The sequence below is a fragment of the Lampetra planeri genome, chromosome 34 (genome assembly GCF_965212315.1).
Source record: "Lampetra planeri chromosome 34, kcLamPlan1.2.h2, whole genome shotgun sequence".
Taxonomy (NCBI): domain Eukaryota; kingdom Metazoa; phylum Chordata; class Hyperoartia; order Petromyzontiformes; family Petromyzontidae; genus Lampetra; species Lampetra planeri.
The window spans coordinates 4,217,147-4,232,542 of NC_136140.1; the positions used below are offsets into that span (position 1 = coordinate 4,217,147).

At 50.1% G+C, this 15,396-nt stretch overlaps 2 protein-coding genes across 4 annotated transcripts in view; one reads left to right on the plus strand and one right to left on the minus strand.

Moving 5' to 3' along the window:
* Positions 1 to 8: 8 nt before the first annotated feature.
* TMEM271 (transmembrane protein 271) lies at positions 9 to 5,520 on the plus strand. Its single transcript, XM_078610526.1, has 2 exons — positions 9 to 953; positions 3,118 to 5,520. The coding sequence occupies exons 1-2, from the start codon at positions 557 to 559 to the stop codon at positions 3,576 to 3,578; spliced, it is 858 nt and encodes a 285-aa protein (XP_078466652.1). The 5' UTR covers positions 9 to 556; the 3' UTR covers positions 3,579 to 5,520.
* Positions 5,476 to 15,396, minus strand: part of EOGT (EGF domain specific O-linked N-acetylglucosamine transferase) — a 38,387-nt gene continuing 28,466 nt past the window's right edge. For all 3 annotated transcript variants that reach the window (XM_078610521.1, XM_078610520.1, XM_078610522.1), the window contains 4 exons: positions 13,970 to 14,031; positions 12,622 to 12,741; positions 10,950 to 11,052; positions 5,476 to 10,700 (listed from right to left, as the gene is read on the minus strand). In XM_078610521.1, the coding sequence (XP_078466647.1) occupies positions 10,554 to 10,700; positions 10,950 to 11,052; positions 12,622 to 12,741; positions 13,970 to 14,031 (432 nt within the window). In that variant the 3' untranslated portion in view covers positions 5,476 to 10,553. The remainder of the gene's footprint in view (positions 10,701 to 10,949; positions 11,053 to 12,621; positions 12,742 to 13,969; positions 14,032 to 15,396) is intronic.

Consider the following 15,396-nt stretch of genomic DNA (forward strand, 5'->3'; position numbering starts at 1 on the left):
AATTCGAGCGGACAGCATCGCTCTGCTTCACGACTGCGCTCGAAGGTGAACGAGGGGGGGGGGGGGTTTGAGACTTCGCACGGAGAGCGCCCGGCTGGAAGGGAGCGCAGAGGAATGGGAAGAGAGGCCCCCAGGTGCAGTGACCACGAGCAGCATCGTCGTCGTCGTCGTTTCTATGAGCTGTAACAAATTGGGGGGGGGGGGGGGCACAATTCGATGACAAAATCAGGTCTTCGTCGACAAGTGTCGCATCGTCGAGTCTGCATCGACTTTCTCTTTGCGCCGTCTCGTGCATAGAGTTTTGACCGTTCCACAAGCCTCAGCGTGACACTGCCGTGCCATTTGCGTAAATTGCACTTGGAAACCACAATCACTGGGACCGTGCGTTAGGCAGCCGTGCGAGTCGGAGGTGCGCAACAAAACGTCAAGACGTTTGCTCAACGTCACGAGCACCACGACGGACACCGACCGATGACTCGACGCATCGTCGGTCCATCGCCTCGTGGCCTCCATCGCCTGTGCTCGGCTCAGACCCCACCCCGCCCCGTCCCGAGCGATGGCGCGTTCCGTGCGCACGCGGTGGCGCATCTCGCTCGGAGTCGCCGCGCTCTTCTCGCTGTGCGCCGCCGCCTGCTTGGCCGCGGGCGTCAAGGGCCACCTGCTGGGAGCTCTCGTTGACCCCGGATTCCGTCTCGACGTCACGGCGGGTGGCTTCTACTCGGGCGGGTTGGCCTCGCTCGCCGGCCCCGCGCTTCTCTGCTGCCTGGGCACCGACGCCTGCCGCAGGAGCCGCCGTGGCCGCCGCGGGAGGGAGGCGCGTGACCCCCGCGCCGCGCAGGGCCACGCGGCCGGAGGTGGCGCGTTCCTGCTGGGCGTCACGATGGTGACGATGGCCGTGCTGGCGGCATTCGTCGGCACCGTGCTGGACGGGGAGGCGTTCAGCAAGGCACTGGGCAAGTGGCGCGGTGGCGGTGGCGGCGGTGGTGGGGAGGGAGCGGTGGGGGCAGTCGTGAGGCTCGGTGGCTACGAGACGCGCGGCGTCGATTCAGAGAGGTCGTGGCGAGTGGCTTTCGTCCGTTCGTGGTGGTATATCCACAGGGCCATGATTGATTACGATAATTAGTTGCCCGCGGTAACAATAATAACAACAATGATTTCCTTTGTTTATGCAGGAAATCCACAGGTCACAACATCTTTTTCGGAGGGCTCTCAATTGGGACGTTTGGCCACGAAATAGGCGCGTGACATATGGCAGGAAACCAGAGACCTTAGAGAAAGCCTACGCATCGGGGGCGGGGGGAGAGGTTACACGCAAAGCTGCACAGATGGATTCACGATTTATTTGTTTCGCTGCTATCGCCTGGCCAACTTGCAGCCCCAGCCTGCAGCACCCCTCTTATTCACAGCAGAGGTCGCAAACGGGTTTTGATTCCTTACCCGTACCCGGCCGCACCATGGTCGCAAACGGGTACCCGTACCCGGCCGTACCCGGTCGGGTACCGGCCGGGTACGGGTATGGTACGGGTATCGGGTACCTGATTGCGACCTCTGGGATGAAGCCATGTTGCAGGCGCGGGTGGGTTGATTCTAGGAACTTGAATTGTGAGAAGAGACAAGACGTTGGGAAATGAGTGACAAACGGTTACTCACGGTCTACCCGTACCCGGCCGCACCAGGGTCGCAAACGGGTACCCGTACCCGGCCGGGTACGGGTAGCCGGGTATCGGGTAGGGTACGGGTATCAAGTACCCGGTTGCGACCTCTTATTCACAGTCATTCTACCATTCAAGTGCGTGCCGTCCTGTACCAAAGTGGCTTAACCCTGCTTCGCTTAGGAGCTATTGACGATATCGGGGCACGTTCAGAGTGATTTGGTAAAATCATTCGGCAAGTTCACGTACAGGCGAAAGATCAAGATACATTATTAAAATTAATCTAATCACGTTATGTGTTATCCTGCGGCACGCTACTGTAAGGGAGTCTTAGTAACTGTCATTTTGGTTAATAATTTGACCAAAGTGACCCCAGTTGCAGTGCATGCTCGTCAATGTGTGATTCATAAACTGACGACATTGCTCGTGAGTCAAGTCCAAAAACACGTGTTCGCCTTCTGGTGTCATCTGGCCCTACACCAATGGGGACTAGGCTCTAAAGAAAGCCGTCTCGGGTGTGGGCCAATCAACTTCAAGGACAGTGCATATTATCATCCTTATCAGAGTTGCTTCTTTTTGTTTGCTTTTTTGACTACTTGTGTTGTGGTCATTGCAAACATGATGCCTTGAATAAAGGTGTCAGTTTTGTACCAGTTAAAAGGGTAAAAACCTTCCATTATATTTTGCCACTGGTAAAAGAGATCTCATAGTGAACACGTGTTCAAGTTTTAGTGTTCGAACATTTCTAGTTTCAATAAAAAAAATTTCACGTGAAATTGGAGGCTTCCACAACATTGTGGCTCTCACTCAAGTTGGCTCATTCTGTTGGGTGCATTCTCATCTTTAAGGTTTAGCTTGAGTCGAATAAGCGTGTTAATTTTACATAGATAAGTGAATAAATGTTTGTTGACTTTGTAACTTTTCGATGTTGCTGTCGCAATATGTAATACAGTGATACCCCGATTTACGCCGTTTCACAAACACGTCGTCGCTTTGCCATTAACGCCGCGACCCGATTCGCGTCGTCGACACAATCGTCACCTCTCAGCCTTCGCCTCCACCTACCCCAGGCGGTCGGCTACCCGCGATTCCGGAGCCGTGTGCGAGCTCTGCAAAGGACTGCTGCTTCGTGTCCATTATTTGTCAATGACCCACCGTTTAGAATTCACGCACGATCGGCAGCTCTTGATATATATTCAAGTTTTTTGTTGACCGAATTCAACAACAAAAATGGCTCTTATTCTTCTTACTTTGGTTGCCGCCCCCCGGACCGACCCTGCAGAGCGCTTCGCTTTACGCCGTTTCGATATCCGTCGTCGCACCCATCGGGAACGCATACACCCCCCACCCACCCACCCACCGACGTAAACCGGGGGGTATTAGTGCACGTGCTTAGGCCCTTGCCTCCCATGAATTATCTCTGGGCCACCTCGTAACCGTGCCTTGACGGGGCCCCTGCGCGCAGGCAAGTACGAGGAGGAGTGCACGCGCGGCGGTGGCGGCGGTGGCGGCGGCTGGCGACGGGGCTGCGGCGTGCTCCACCGCTACACCACGGTGCTTGTCATCTCGGCCTCGCTCAACGGCATCGAGTGCCTCCTGGGCTTCGCGCTGCTCATCGCCACGCGCGAGTACAAGCTCGCCGAGGCACGGCGAGACCGGGACGACGGCTACGACGTCGGCGGCGGCGACGGCGGGAACGCCGCCGCGGATACGGAGAGCGGTGGCGGAAGTTCCATTCTCGCGGCCTTCCCGCCCTTCGGGTTCTACGTGAACCCCGCGGCGCTCGGTGGCAACGGTCGCGCGGGGCCGGACCGCGACGTGGCGCTGCCCGGGTACGCCGAGTCGTGTCGCCACGACGGCGACTGCGCGTCGTCGCCGTACAGCGCTCCCCCTCCCGCCTACAGCGACATCTTTCCGGGGAAGTGAGCTCAATGGTTAATTAGCCCACCTTCCCAACTCGCTTTGCTGTTCTTCCATCTCCCGGCCAGTTCAAAAGGCCCAACGTGCTTTCGAGTTTCACAAATCGCGCGTGTGGTCCACCGACCCTCCCCCCGCCAAAGCACTGAATGACGAAGACGGCGATGATGCTGTGCAGCGGCCACCCTGATGAATGCATTGTCGATGCATTGTACCGCGCCTCCGGTTAACACGGTTGCCCATGTATGGTGCAAAAGAAGCTCAACATAGAGAACAATATATGTACATACGTACCACTAAAGATCCTTTCCGATATCATTCGCAAACGGTAAGCGACTGCGTGCCGTCCTCACGGTCAAAATGATTACAAAAGAATGACCCGAAAATTACTCAAAACGCATGGAGCAACCGCCGTCCCGCATCTGCGAAAGCTTGGCAGGACCCTCTTGGAAAGGGTCGTGAGACTCGGCGATGCTCTCCTGAGTAAGCAAGCGTCAACGCCACCTGCAAGGGAGAGCAGCACCTTGGAGGGCAGGTGGTGACTTTTAGCAGTTTCAGGGTGTGGGCAGGAGGGAGTGATGGCCGAGTTGTTGAGGCAGCAATGGCACCGACCACGATGACCACCTTCGAGTCGAATCGCCCCTGAGGAGCTGCGTCAAATGGACTCACAGTCGAGAAAATCTGAGATCAAAAACAGCCGGATGAACCGAACACCTTTGATGTGATTTTATATTTTGATCGCAGTGTTATCATTTTGTTTTTTTCATTGGAGCTGTGCGATTGGGTAGAGACAGACAGTAATTATTCCCATTATGTACCTGGGAAAACCTCACCGTGCCTGAAAAGGTTTTACTCGATTTAAAGCTTTCGTGACTGCAGGGATTCATATTCTTGGTTCTTTCAGTAAAGTCACGTAGAAGGGAAATAATAAAATAATAAAAATAAAACATAATAAAGTTCTCACTTTTCTCTCTCTTTATTGTGTTTTATTTTTATTATTGTATTCTTTCCCTTCTACGTGACTTTACCGAAGGAACCAAGAATCTGAAGGGTTTTATTGAGGAAGATCCTGCATTGGGATATTTGTCCATGTCATTTTTCTGTAGCTTTTAGGATGCAATTGGAGCGCCCGCGGGGAAACCCCCGCTCCTTACGAGGGGGATAACAAAGCTCCACACAGATATATGGGAAGTATCTGCTTGACCACCATCTCATGGCCAAGTCAGCCCAAGCAGACAAAACGGCCTAAATTTACCACGCCTGTAGATCAGAGCCCTCAACAAAGATGAAACGCCATTGGAACCTCATTTGCCAGTAAAAAAAATAATTGTTTTTTTACCCTTTAATCTGGCAACAAAACTGACACCTTTTTTACAAGGAGTCATGTTTGCATAGACCACAATACCTGCAGTCATAAAGGGTAAAAAACCAATTCTATATATATTTTTTACTGGCAAATGAGGTTCCAATGGTGTAAATGCTTACCCGAGCTCTCATACTCTGGTGGTGCATTGTCTTTGAATTGTGCGCCTTTTGGCGTCATCTGGTCCAACACCATGTGAGACTAGGCTCTAAGGAAAGCTGTCTCGGGTGTGGACCAATCAACTTCAAGGACAGTGCATTCATTATCAGAGTTATGTTTTTTGTTTGCATTATGACTGCAGGTATTGTGGTCTGTGCAAACATGACTCCTTGTAAAAAAGGTGTCAGTTTTGTTGCCAGATAAAAGGGTAAAAAAACAATTATCAAAGATGAAACGCTCAAACTCGCTCAGTTTTCATTGCGCACAGATTTGATTATCTAAAACTTTAAACGTCTGCCCTAAACGTTCACGTTAACAGTTTCATAAATATTACCTTGATTCACACCGCACACACACACGCACGAAATAACATTTCCATCTTGATTTTGTGCTGTACAAAATATACTTTATTAAAAGACATTATACTTGCACACTTTCCGATTAAATTCTGAGTGGGCGCGCGGCTTTAAGAACACCCAAGCGTGGAGAATGAGAGCTCCAACCAGGCCCGTAGTGGTAACCCTGCCTCTTTGTAAAACTCCACACACACAAACACGAAGATGCACCGAATCTCTCAAAAGTTCTGCTGCCCCATTATACGATTCCACTTCACGTAAATATTATAAAGTACAATAATATATATTTTTTAAAAGTACTATTACACTTCACGTAATATTATAAAATAAAGCATGAGAAATTTAAAATGTTTTCAAGTAAAGAATGCACACTTTCCTTTGTAAAACACAAGTGTATTTATCCTGGGCTCAGCTGGCCTCAATTTCCTAATACAATTTCTGCTTTTGAAGAAGTTATTGCTTAAACAATTCAACTGTCATTAATTCATCGGCTGGGTTTACACTTCCAAACAGGAGCCTTTATCTTGTTGGTTCTTTCGGTAAAGTCACGTAGAAGGGAAATAATAAAATTATAAAAATAAAACGTAATAAAATAATTCTCACGACGTTTCGGCCACAACGCAAGCAGCCGTCCTCAGGTGAAAGACAGACCTGTTCTTCACTGTCTTTCTGACAGACCTGTTCTTCACCTGAGGACGGCTGCTTGCGTTGTGGCCGAAACGTCGTGAGAATTGTATTTTATTATGTTTATTTTTATTATTTTATTCTTTCTCTTCTACGTGACTTTACCGAAAGAACCAAGAAGATGAATCCCTGCAGTCACGAAAGCTTTCAATCGAAATTTAGGAGCCTTTATCTTCGTTACTCCACTTCCCCATGGCAGATTTTGTCTCAATCTTCCCTCTCATCCTGTCCCATCTTGAGCCGATTCTTCACTGCACGGCTCCTTCCGTCAATTGAGTCAAGCGGCATCCTTCTCTTTCTGCCTCTTGGCCTCTTTCCCCAAACACGCAAACTTCCATCGCTTCCGTCGTCGGAGTTTTCACATCTTGGAAAGTGGCGAATTCACATCATTTTGTCCCCTTTATGGATTGTTCTAATTAAACGCCCGTCTCTCCTCCTGAACCTGCACCAGGTTATCCTTCCGTTCTCATTCACTCTCCTACAATGAGTTCGAGTAACAGAGGTATAAATATATATGTCCCGATCTCAAGTGAGAGAAACATATTCAATTCACGTGCAAGTTTGGATTATTTCCACGTCTGTGCTTTATGCTGTTAATACCTGTGACACCCCCGCATCCTACTTGAGACACAAACCTAATTCCCCACAAAGTAAATTAAGATGTCTTTTGGCAGCTCGTGATTTCGCGAGGGGGGCGGCGGGGGGGGGTGAGTAGTAATTCGTTTCCGATTGTCAACCCAGTGATCAGTCACCTTTGTGCCGGCTGGAGACGGATAATAGCAGGGTTGCACGCTCTCACGTCCCGACCGTCAGCCATCAAATAGTCAAGAAAGCGAAGACGGCATATCGGCCGCCAGTTATCCTGATACTTTCACTCCTTTTCAAGGCTGCTGAACGACACTCGGCCCTGTGTGCAAGGGCCTAAGCAAGGAACCCTTGCCTGGTCACTGCGGGTTCGGAGAAGGCAGGCTGCATGCACGTCAGAGCATAGTACAGGAAAACAACATAGCCCCACAGCAGCCTATGCCCCACCTGTTTCACCTTTGGCGATCGCCCATCGTAGCGCTAAATCAGGATCAATTCTGCTTAGCATCTGACCGATTAGGGGTCGAAAGTATATTTGTAAACAATGGGATTGGCTGTCGATGCAACACTCTTAACAGGACAGGTCTTATATATTGGGACATGTTGGTGGATTCTATCCAGGAGTGACGTACTGGAGAAAACGGCACCGCCCAGAGAAGACCCACACACACACAGGCAAGGGGACAATACGCAGAAGATCCGCACAAATACATTCAAGGACCCACCGCTGTACCGGCATCTCCTGGTTACTTTGCAACTCAAGCCTGCGACATCTGGTGACCGACTATTTCAGGCTCAAATCTGCTTCGCTTCTGATATGATGAAATCGGGCACAATACAATGTGCCCCCCTCCCCTGCAGTGGCAGGCAGGAACGCTGACAGATCTGTTTCTCAGTCTTTCCTGCAACGGACTTTTCGCATTAAACCTTAGTCAGCAGCAATAAAAAAACACCCTCCATTAAAAGAGGTTTTTGGGTTAGTTCAATAGGTATAAATGTGTCGTTAAACCTGCCACCACCCGACACAGCCAATTAGGTTTTCCACGTTAACAAAACACGCCAATTCGTTACTAGTACAACACACCGGTGTGTTGTCAGAGTAAACCCACAAGATTTACAATTCGAGTACGACGTTTCGACGGTAATTACAACCAGCATCATCAGGCGACAGCCAGATTTGTGGCGATTTTTTTTTACTAATTGACCGTTTCGGGTGGTGGCGGGTTTAACGACACATTTACATCTACTCGATCTAACCCAAAAACCTCTTTTATGGATAATGTTGGTCGCGAAAGCGTCCGTGTTAAACTAGAAACACCCCGTTGGTATTTTAAACGAACCTGTTGTCCACCCGTATAAGTTCACGAGAGCAGCCATCACGTTACACATTAAACAAGGTTATGTATTCGTGCAATCGGTGCACGCGCCGCATAAACATACAGCGCTGTGGTTGGGACCCTTGGACCAACGACCGCCCCCCTACGTTGTCCTGCAACATTCCACATTTACTGGAATGTCGGGGGTCAACGTTGCACGAATGCGCTGCCCTGCCTACACAAATATCGATGTCACCATTTCCCCCTCTCTCCCAGCCCCCTCTCTACCCCCATTATTTTAGTTAAAACGAAACAATTTTTATTTTACCACGAAAGGTCCACATAGCTCTGTGGCTCTTTTTCGGAAGCGACCTGGCCACAAATGATAGTTCAACGAAGTGGCTTAATCACGTGGAAATGTATCGCAGCCAAATACTCTTAAACGCATGATTCTAAATGTGGAGGGAAAAACCGAAGAACCCGGAGAAAACCCCACGCGACCACGGGGAGAGAGAGACACGCAAACTTCAAATATGCAGGCGTCAGGGTTGGGATGGAACTCACGACCTCCTGTATATCAGGCGAGGGAGTTAACATCTCTTAGCCACCGTGGCACCCTTCATCTTTCCCCCCCGCGCTCCCCTCCCCACGTAAGCGTTCAGGTTCTCGCTCGCACGGTCCCCACGTGGGGTGGAGGCAGGGAGCCCCCCCCCCCGGGTTTTCTCGTTTAGTTTCTACCCCCCCCACCCCCCTTCACCCTCCACCCCACATCCCTCCACCCCACCCCCCACCCTTGTACTGTGACCGGTGCTTTGTACCGAGCTCGTGTTGAGTCGCAATAAAAAAAACGACTAAACATTGCCCCCGTTTCTTACGGTCGGTGACGAACGCCGCTGTGATCTTTCAGGATAGCCTGGGCCGACACTTTCATCCGGGGCGGACCCTGTCACAGGGTGAACGTGGAAATGGGGACGTACGCGTGTGTGTGCACCGATAAATCACGCGGTAAAATTTCCCGGCTGTGATAACTTAAATAAGTGGCGATGTGTAACTAGTAAGGAATTACTATTTTACCTTAAAGTAGTCAAATGTTTTAAGTTTTTTCGGTAAAGTCACGTAGGTAAAATAATAATAATAAAATAATAATAAATTAAATTTACTAAATTAAATCACGACGTTTCGTAGGCAACACAAGTCTCCGTCTGTGTTGCCTCCGAAACGTCGTGATTTAATTTAGATATTTTCATGTATTATTATTTTAATATTATTTTTTACCTACGTGACTTTACCGAAAAAACCTAAGAGTATGAATCCTTGCAGTCACCAAAGCTTCAAATCTAGAATTTGTCAAATGTCACCTTTTCGCTTTCTGGAATTTTACCAACAGAGCAAGGTTGCTGTGTGAGTTTTCGCGGTCGTGCTGCACGGCTCTCCGGCGTGTTTTCGGAGTCGCGTCGTGCGCCGTTCGGCGCGATATCCCGACGTTTCGCTCCCGCCACGCGCAACTTACAAGTCCCTGAGGAAGACTCCCAGAGCAACGTGAAGCGGAACGTTGGGGTTACAAAAAACCTGATACGCATCGGAGAGCAACAAATGTCTTTTTCAAGATAATTTCTCCATTGTTGCCTAAATATGGGGGTGAGAAGTCAAGCCAACAGAGCCTCACAGGGCACGGAGTGTGACTGGTGTTGCCGTGTTTCTGGTTCGGCAAGGCCTGGTTGCCAGTGGTCGTGAAAACGAGGCATAAGTGCACAGCAGTTAGCCGAGGGATGCATAAGGAATTAGGAGAGGGTGGGAGAAAGGACGAGTGCGGGACAAAGGAGTGGGGAGCAAAGGCTTGTGGGTAAAACCGGGAGTGCCGTCACCATTTTACGTAAGTTCTCACGTTCTTTTCTACGCTTTTGTTTACTTTAAGTAAAAACATTCGCCCTGGTCCAAAAAGCCACCAAAATAACAATAACAATGTATACATACTTTCAAGATACTTCCATGACAAAAACTAAATACATGGCTTTTAAAGTAAAACATCCATAAATCTGGTTGCAAATGTGCAAAGATTCAGTTAAATAAATCAACATCTTATATCATTCATACTTCTTTGATCAGGTCATGTCATTCCCTTTGGAACTTCAGTATGAAAACAATATAATTTTAGACAAATACCTGCATTCAACTGGGATTCAGGCAGCATCATCATATGTTGCTCTGATTACAATTTCCAAGATTCAGAAACTTCCCAGCCGTAGTCGACAACTGAACCTGCTCAAATTTGATGTCCCTCCTCCGTGAGAGACCATCTACACGCCGCTTTGATGAGACCTTCCCATCTTGAAATGGAAGCTTTCTGGATTTGGAATGGCTCACAATGTATCGGGGGGGGGGGGGAAACAATAAAAACGTCCTTCTGGAATTTGACGAAACAAACCGATCGGCCAGCTGGATTTCTGGTGCGGCTCGCGCGGCTGGCCTTGCCACGGCGTCCCCGACAAAAAAATGTCCGGCTGGCCGGCGTCAGCCGAGGTCACAGCTCTTCGTGCCGTCTCTGGGCGGGCCACCTGGGGTGGTGGAGGACCTTGTCTGCCGCCAGAATGACCATGCGCATGAACTCGGCTACGTCAAACGAGTAGTTGGTGAACTTCGGGTGCTCCCCCATGGTAGGGTGGTGGCCCTGGAAGGAAATGAAAACAACAGCACAAAAGCGTTGAACTTCTCAACCGATTCCTGCGGACCGGCGTGGGATGCAGACGGCCCGGGAAGGCTTTAATCCAGCAGTGGATGATGACGATGATGAATTGTAAAGGCTGCCTTCGCGAGTCTGACACAGCCAAACACTTCCCATCCAGACGCCTAACCAAGCTCAACCCTACTTAGTTTCCAAGCCGAGCCGAGAGCGGGCGCACGAGTGGCTGAGACTCACCTTGTCCTGCGGGAACACCAAGCTCTCCTTCATCCAGGTCATGTAGTGCACACCGCGCAGGTTAGCCAGGTCCATGTAGCAGTGGCGGTCGTCGCAGTTGTGGCTGGGTGGGACCACGAGGCATGGGGTTAGCTCGGCAAAGCTCTCTCACCTGCGCAGTAACACGTACATTACTCCTGTCTCAAACACCCAAGTGGTTTATGTAGGCACTTAAAAAACCCATCCTGTTCTAACAAACTGCATCTGTTTTAGTTCGTTCTCACAGCCCCCTCTCGTGTGTTATGCATATTACTGCCCAATGCACAGAGTCCTCTGTATGTGTGTATGTTGAACATCTTTCGCACCGCATGTAGCCAACCGTGCTAATTGGAAGTGTGGAGGTGGGGGGGGATAATAAAATCTACGACCTCCGCATTGTCACCTCCTGCGTGTGTCTGTGAGGTACACTGATCGCGGAGTAGCTGGAAACAGTAGCAACTGTGTACAAAGACGAGAGTAGAATAAATAAGTAATAATAATATTTCGATTCAGATGGATGGTTTATTTCAGCAGCAAGGGCCCTGTTTCATGGGTGTCCTGCGATGGTACACAATAAGACGACACAAGCTCCCTGCCTTATAAAAGACAATCAAAAACATTTACTTGCTGGGTACAGTGACATACCCCTCTAAACCAAATTGGTGGATCACACGGCCGTGTTTTTTGTGTGTGCGTGTGTGTGTGTGTGCGTGTGTGTGTGTGTTCACCCGGGGGTTGTGGGGAGCGGTAGTGTAGCGGTTAGCGCGCTGCGCTATGAACCTGGCGACCCGGGTTCGATTCCCGCTCACGGCTAACACCAGTGACGATTATCTGAACCGGTCCTGGGCTTCTCCTAGGTCGACTCAGCCTTAAATGAGTACCTGGTGCGGTGTGTAAACATCGTCACTGGGGAGACAAAGGCGGTCGGGCGTGGTGCTGGCCACCCACCCCCTCGTGTACCGTTCCGGCCTTCATAGGTGCTCGCTAACAGCACTTGCCCCTACAGTCTGTTAAGGCTATATGGGGGATCTTTGTTCACCCGGGGTAGGGCTCACCGAGCTAGACAGGAAGTATAACAGCAAACAATTATAAAATAATAATACAAAAAATAATACTCTACCACCACCTACGGCTGCAGTGCCTGAGAACACAGCAATGGCTGTTAAGACGGTACCGGACAAGCGAATTAAACTACACAGTGGGCAACGTGAACGAAGCTATAAATGTTGTGAAACTGGCAAACCAGCTGGGCTTCGGCGTGGCCACGAGATGGCAGGGGAGCATGATGGTTTGTGAACCGGATTTTACGAAGCCTCTTTCTGGGTAACTCTGGTTTTCTCCCAAATACAAATGCTCCTTCAAGAGAAAGTGGCCAAACATTCCAACTCAGCATCCTCCTGAAAGGGACTACTGGTACTCACTAATGCTCTCCTACGTAAAAACAGTGGCAGATGCGTGTTTTTGTAATTATTTGTGTTAAAACCTGGAATGGCAGTTTTTTTTTTAATCTAGGTGACAACAATCAGAATCTAGAACTTAACTCAAGTACTCTTCAACGCTTCCCAACCGTTCAAGAAATCTTAAGTTTTCGTGCACTTTATTCAACCAGGAGATGAAATAGGTGGCCATGCGTGCGGGGCTACGGGGAACTCACAGCTCGAAGACCACAGCCCAGTCGGGGAGGAAGAGCAGGTGGGTGAGGCCAGCGCCGTGCATGCCGATGAAGATGTCCGAGTTGTGCGTGACCTTGAGCTGATCGACAAACCCAATCTGCCTGCGGCGCACCGCAGCAGCAGCACAACGAACGGACGAATGAATAAAAGATGACAAGATCATTAAGCGAGCGATCACTAGGAGCTACGATAGCTGGAGGATGCAGGGTCGGGGCGGTGGGACCTGACGGTAATACGAGCGTCACGCGAGTGGAGGGGGACTCGCGCTGTCGGCGGAAGGTGGTGGATATCGCTCTGCCGCATGGAACAAAACTGTTGTAGTTCAATCGGCGGCCGTCGCGCGGTGAGCATGGGCTCCTGGCAGAGGTCGCAATCGGGTACCCGATACCCGTACTCTACCCGATACCCGGCTACCCGTACCCAGCTGGGTACGGGTACCCGTTTGCGACCCTGGTGCGGCTGGGTACGGGTAGGCCGTGAGTCACTGGTGTGTAACTGTTTGTCACTCATTTCCCAACGTCTTGTCTCAACCTACCCACGCCTGCAACATGGCTTCATCCCAGAGGTCGCAATCAGGTACCCGATACCCGTACCCTACCCGTACCCATACCCTACCCGTACCCGGCCGGGTACGGGTAGGGTACTGGTACGGCCGGGTACAGGTACGGGTACCCGTTTGCGACCCTGGTGCGGCCGGGTACGGGTAAGGAATCAAAACCCGTTTGCGACCTCTGGCTCCTGGTGCAGGGAATGAAATGGGAAATGGGATCCCCCCCATCCACCTTCTCGCCTCTTCGTACCCCCTGGCCTGTTGGCCCCAGTGCAGTTGCACCGCCTGCACACCCGATGGCTACGCCAACGAGTTAATACAATACAAGTTGAAATCACAACTTCTAAATATGACTGCATGTCAACAATACTCCGTATAGAAACAGCGAACAGATTTATCTTACAAACAGGAAGGTCTTGAGACTGGGTGATTGGCCACTGACATAAGACGATCGCGCGAGACGAGATGTCGCTCTCAAGCGTGACTGCGTGACACAGGTAAATAACCCATCCTGCAACGAGGCTGGTCTCCGTGAGTCTGCGTGAGCCTGCAGGATTTTATACATCAGTCCTTGTACGCACAGAAATATCAACTGGCACGACGTAAAGTTTTAGCCGCAATATTTGTTCAACGCTGGCAAAAGAGCTCCTTGTAAATGACGTTACTCTGTATAAAAATTTAACTCAATATTATTATTAATATACGTGCCATGCAATCAATGGGTCATTTACGTGTTGCCGATACAAAACGATGCCCCGTGTCGCGGGAAAGCGGCTCACCTGCTGTTGAAGTCCACGAGCCGAACCTCCAGCCAGGACACCGTCTTCATGGCCTTGATGAGCTGCCGGTGACAATCGCAGCAATCAATCGGGCTACTGGCATCGTCTGGGGTGGCAGTCCAATGCCACAGTGATAAGACTCTCGCCTGGTAGACAGAAGGTCATGGGTTCTATCCCGACCCCGATGCCTGCTGTATATTCGGAGTTTGTATGTCTCTCCTTGTGGTGGCGTGGATTTTTCTCCGGGTCCTCCGGTTTTTCCCTCCACATTTAGAAATGTGTGTTTAGAATATTTTGCTGTTATACATTTCCACGTGATTAGCCACTTCGTTGAGCTGTCATTTGTGGCCAGGTCGCTTCTGAAAAAGAGCTACGTAGCTCAGTGGGCCTTACTTGGTATAAATAAAAATAGTTTAGCTTAATAAACTCGAAAGCTCTTTGTGTGTGCAGTTTGTATGCTCTCCCCCTGTTCTGAATGAGTTTCGTCTGGGTTCGTAAAATGCATCTGGTATTGGGCCAAACATCCCAACGTGGCAAAAATGACCTGAAAAATACTGACTTGGGATGACACACTGCAACATCAGCCAAAAACTGTGAAAGTGCAGCAATGTGTTACTCCAAGTCAGTAAACAGCCGCATCCACAGATTTTCACAGAACCACTGGTATGTAATTTATTGACCCCAGAGGGATGATAGGCTCGGAGGTACGGGACTTTCTCACGTGTAAAAAAAAAAACACATGTTTCCCGCATGAAAGGCCAAACTAAATATGGTGGGATTTGCTTTTGCAGTCTTTGGCGACCAGACTGAGACCATTAACTCGCACCATTTGAGAGTGTTGTATAGTCATGCGTGGTTGAAACTCAAGATTCGAATCCGTGATCTCAGCAGTGGTGGCTCAGTGCTCTGACCCCTGAACCAACCAACCCTTCTCCAATTCAACGCATTTGTACCGTAGGTGACATTCTCACAAAATGCATTACCTCGCTCATCTCACTTGCAGTAATGCAATATTTATACTGGTAGGAACCTCCTGGTTACACCAGCCCACAGGGGATTATTGTGTCCGTTGTGCAGGGAGGGGCTGGGTGGGGAGGGGCTGGGTGGGGAAGGTGGGGCTGGGTGGGGAGGGGCTGGGTGGGGAGGGTGGGGCTGGGTGGGGGGTGGGAGGGTGGCTGGGTTGGGAGGGGCTGGTCACCCCGTGATGCCCTTATAAAACTCAACGTTTAACCTACTCACGCCGGCTTGTGCCCGCCCTCACAGTTGGCCATATTTGCAGAATACACCACGCCGCCGTTGACCCTGGCCATTGACCGAGCAACCCAACGTTCCTACCAGCTCCCTCCGCAGGAATGTGTTATCTTGGTCACCCATCCAAGTAATGTATGGATGTGTGTTAAACGTCCTTCGCACCGTACGTAACCAAC

Excerpts from the sequence above, each read along its gene's own strand:
- TMEM271 (XM_078610526.1), top strand. The coding sequence starts at position 557 with ATGGCGCGTTCCGTGCGCACGCGGTGGCGCATCTCGCTCGGAGTCGCC. Across the intron at positions 954-3,117 it reads GGCGTTCAGCAAGGCACTGG|GCAAGTACGAGGAGGAGTGC; the intron begins GCAAGTGGCGCG and ends CCCTGCGCGCAG.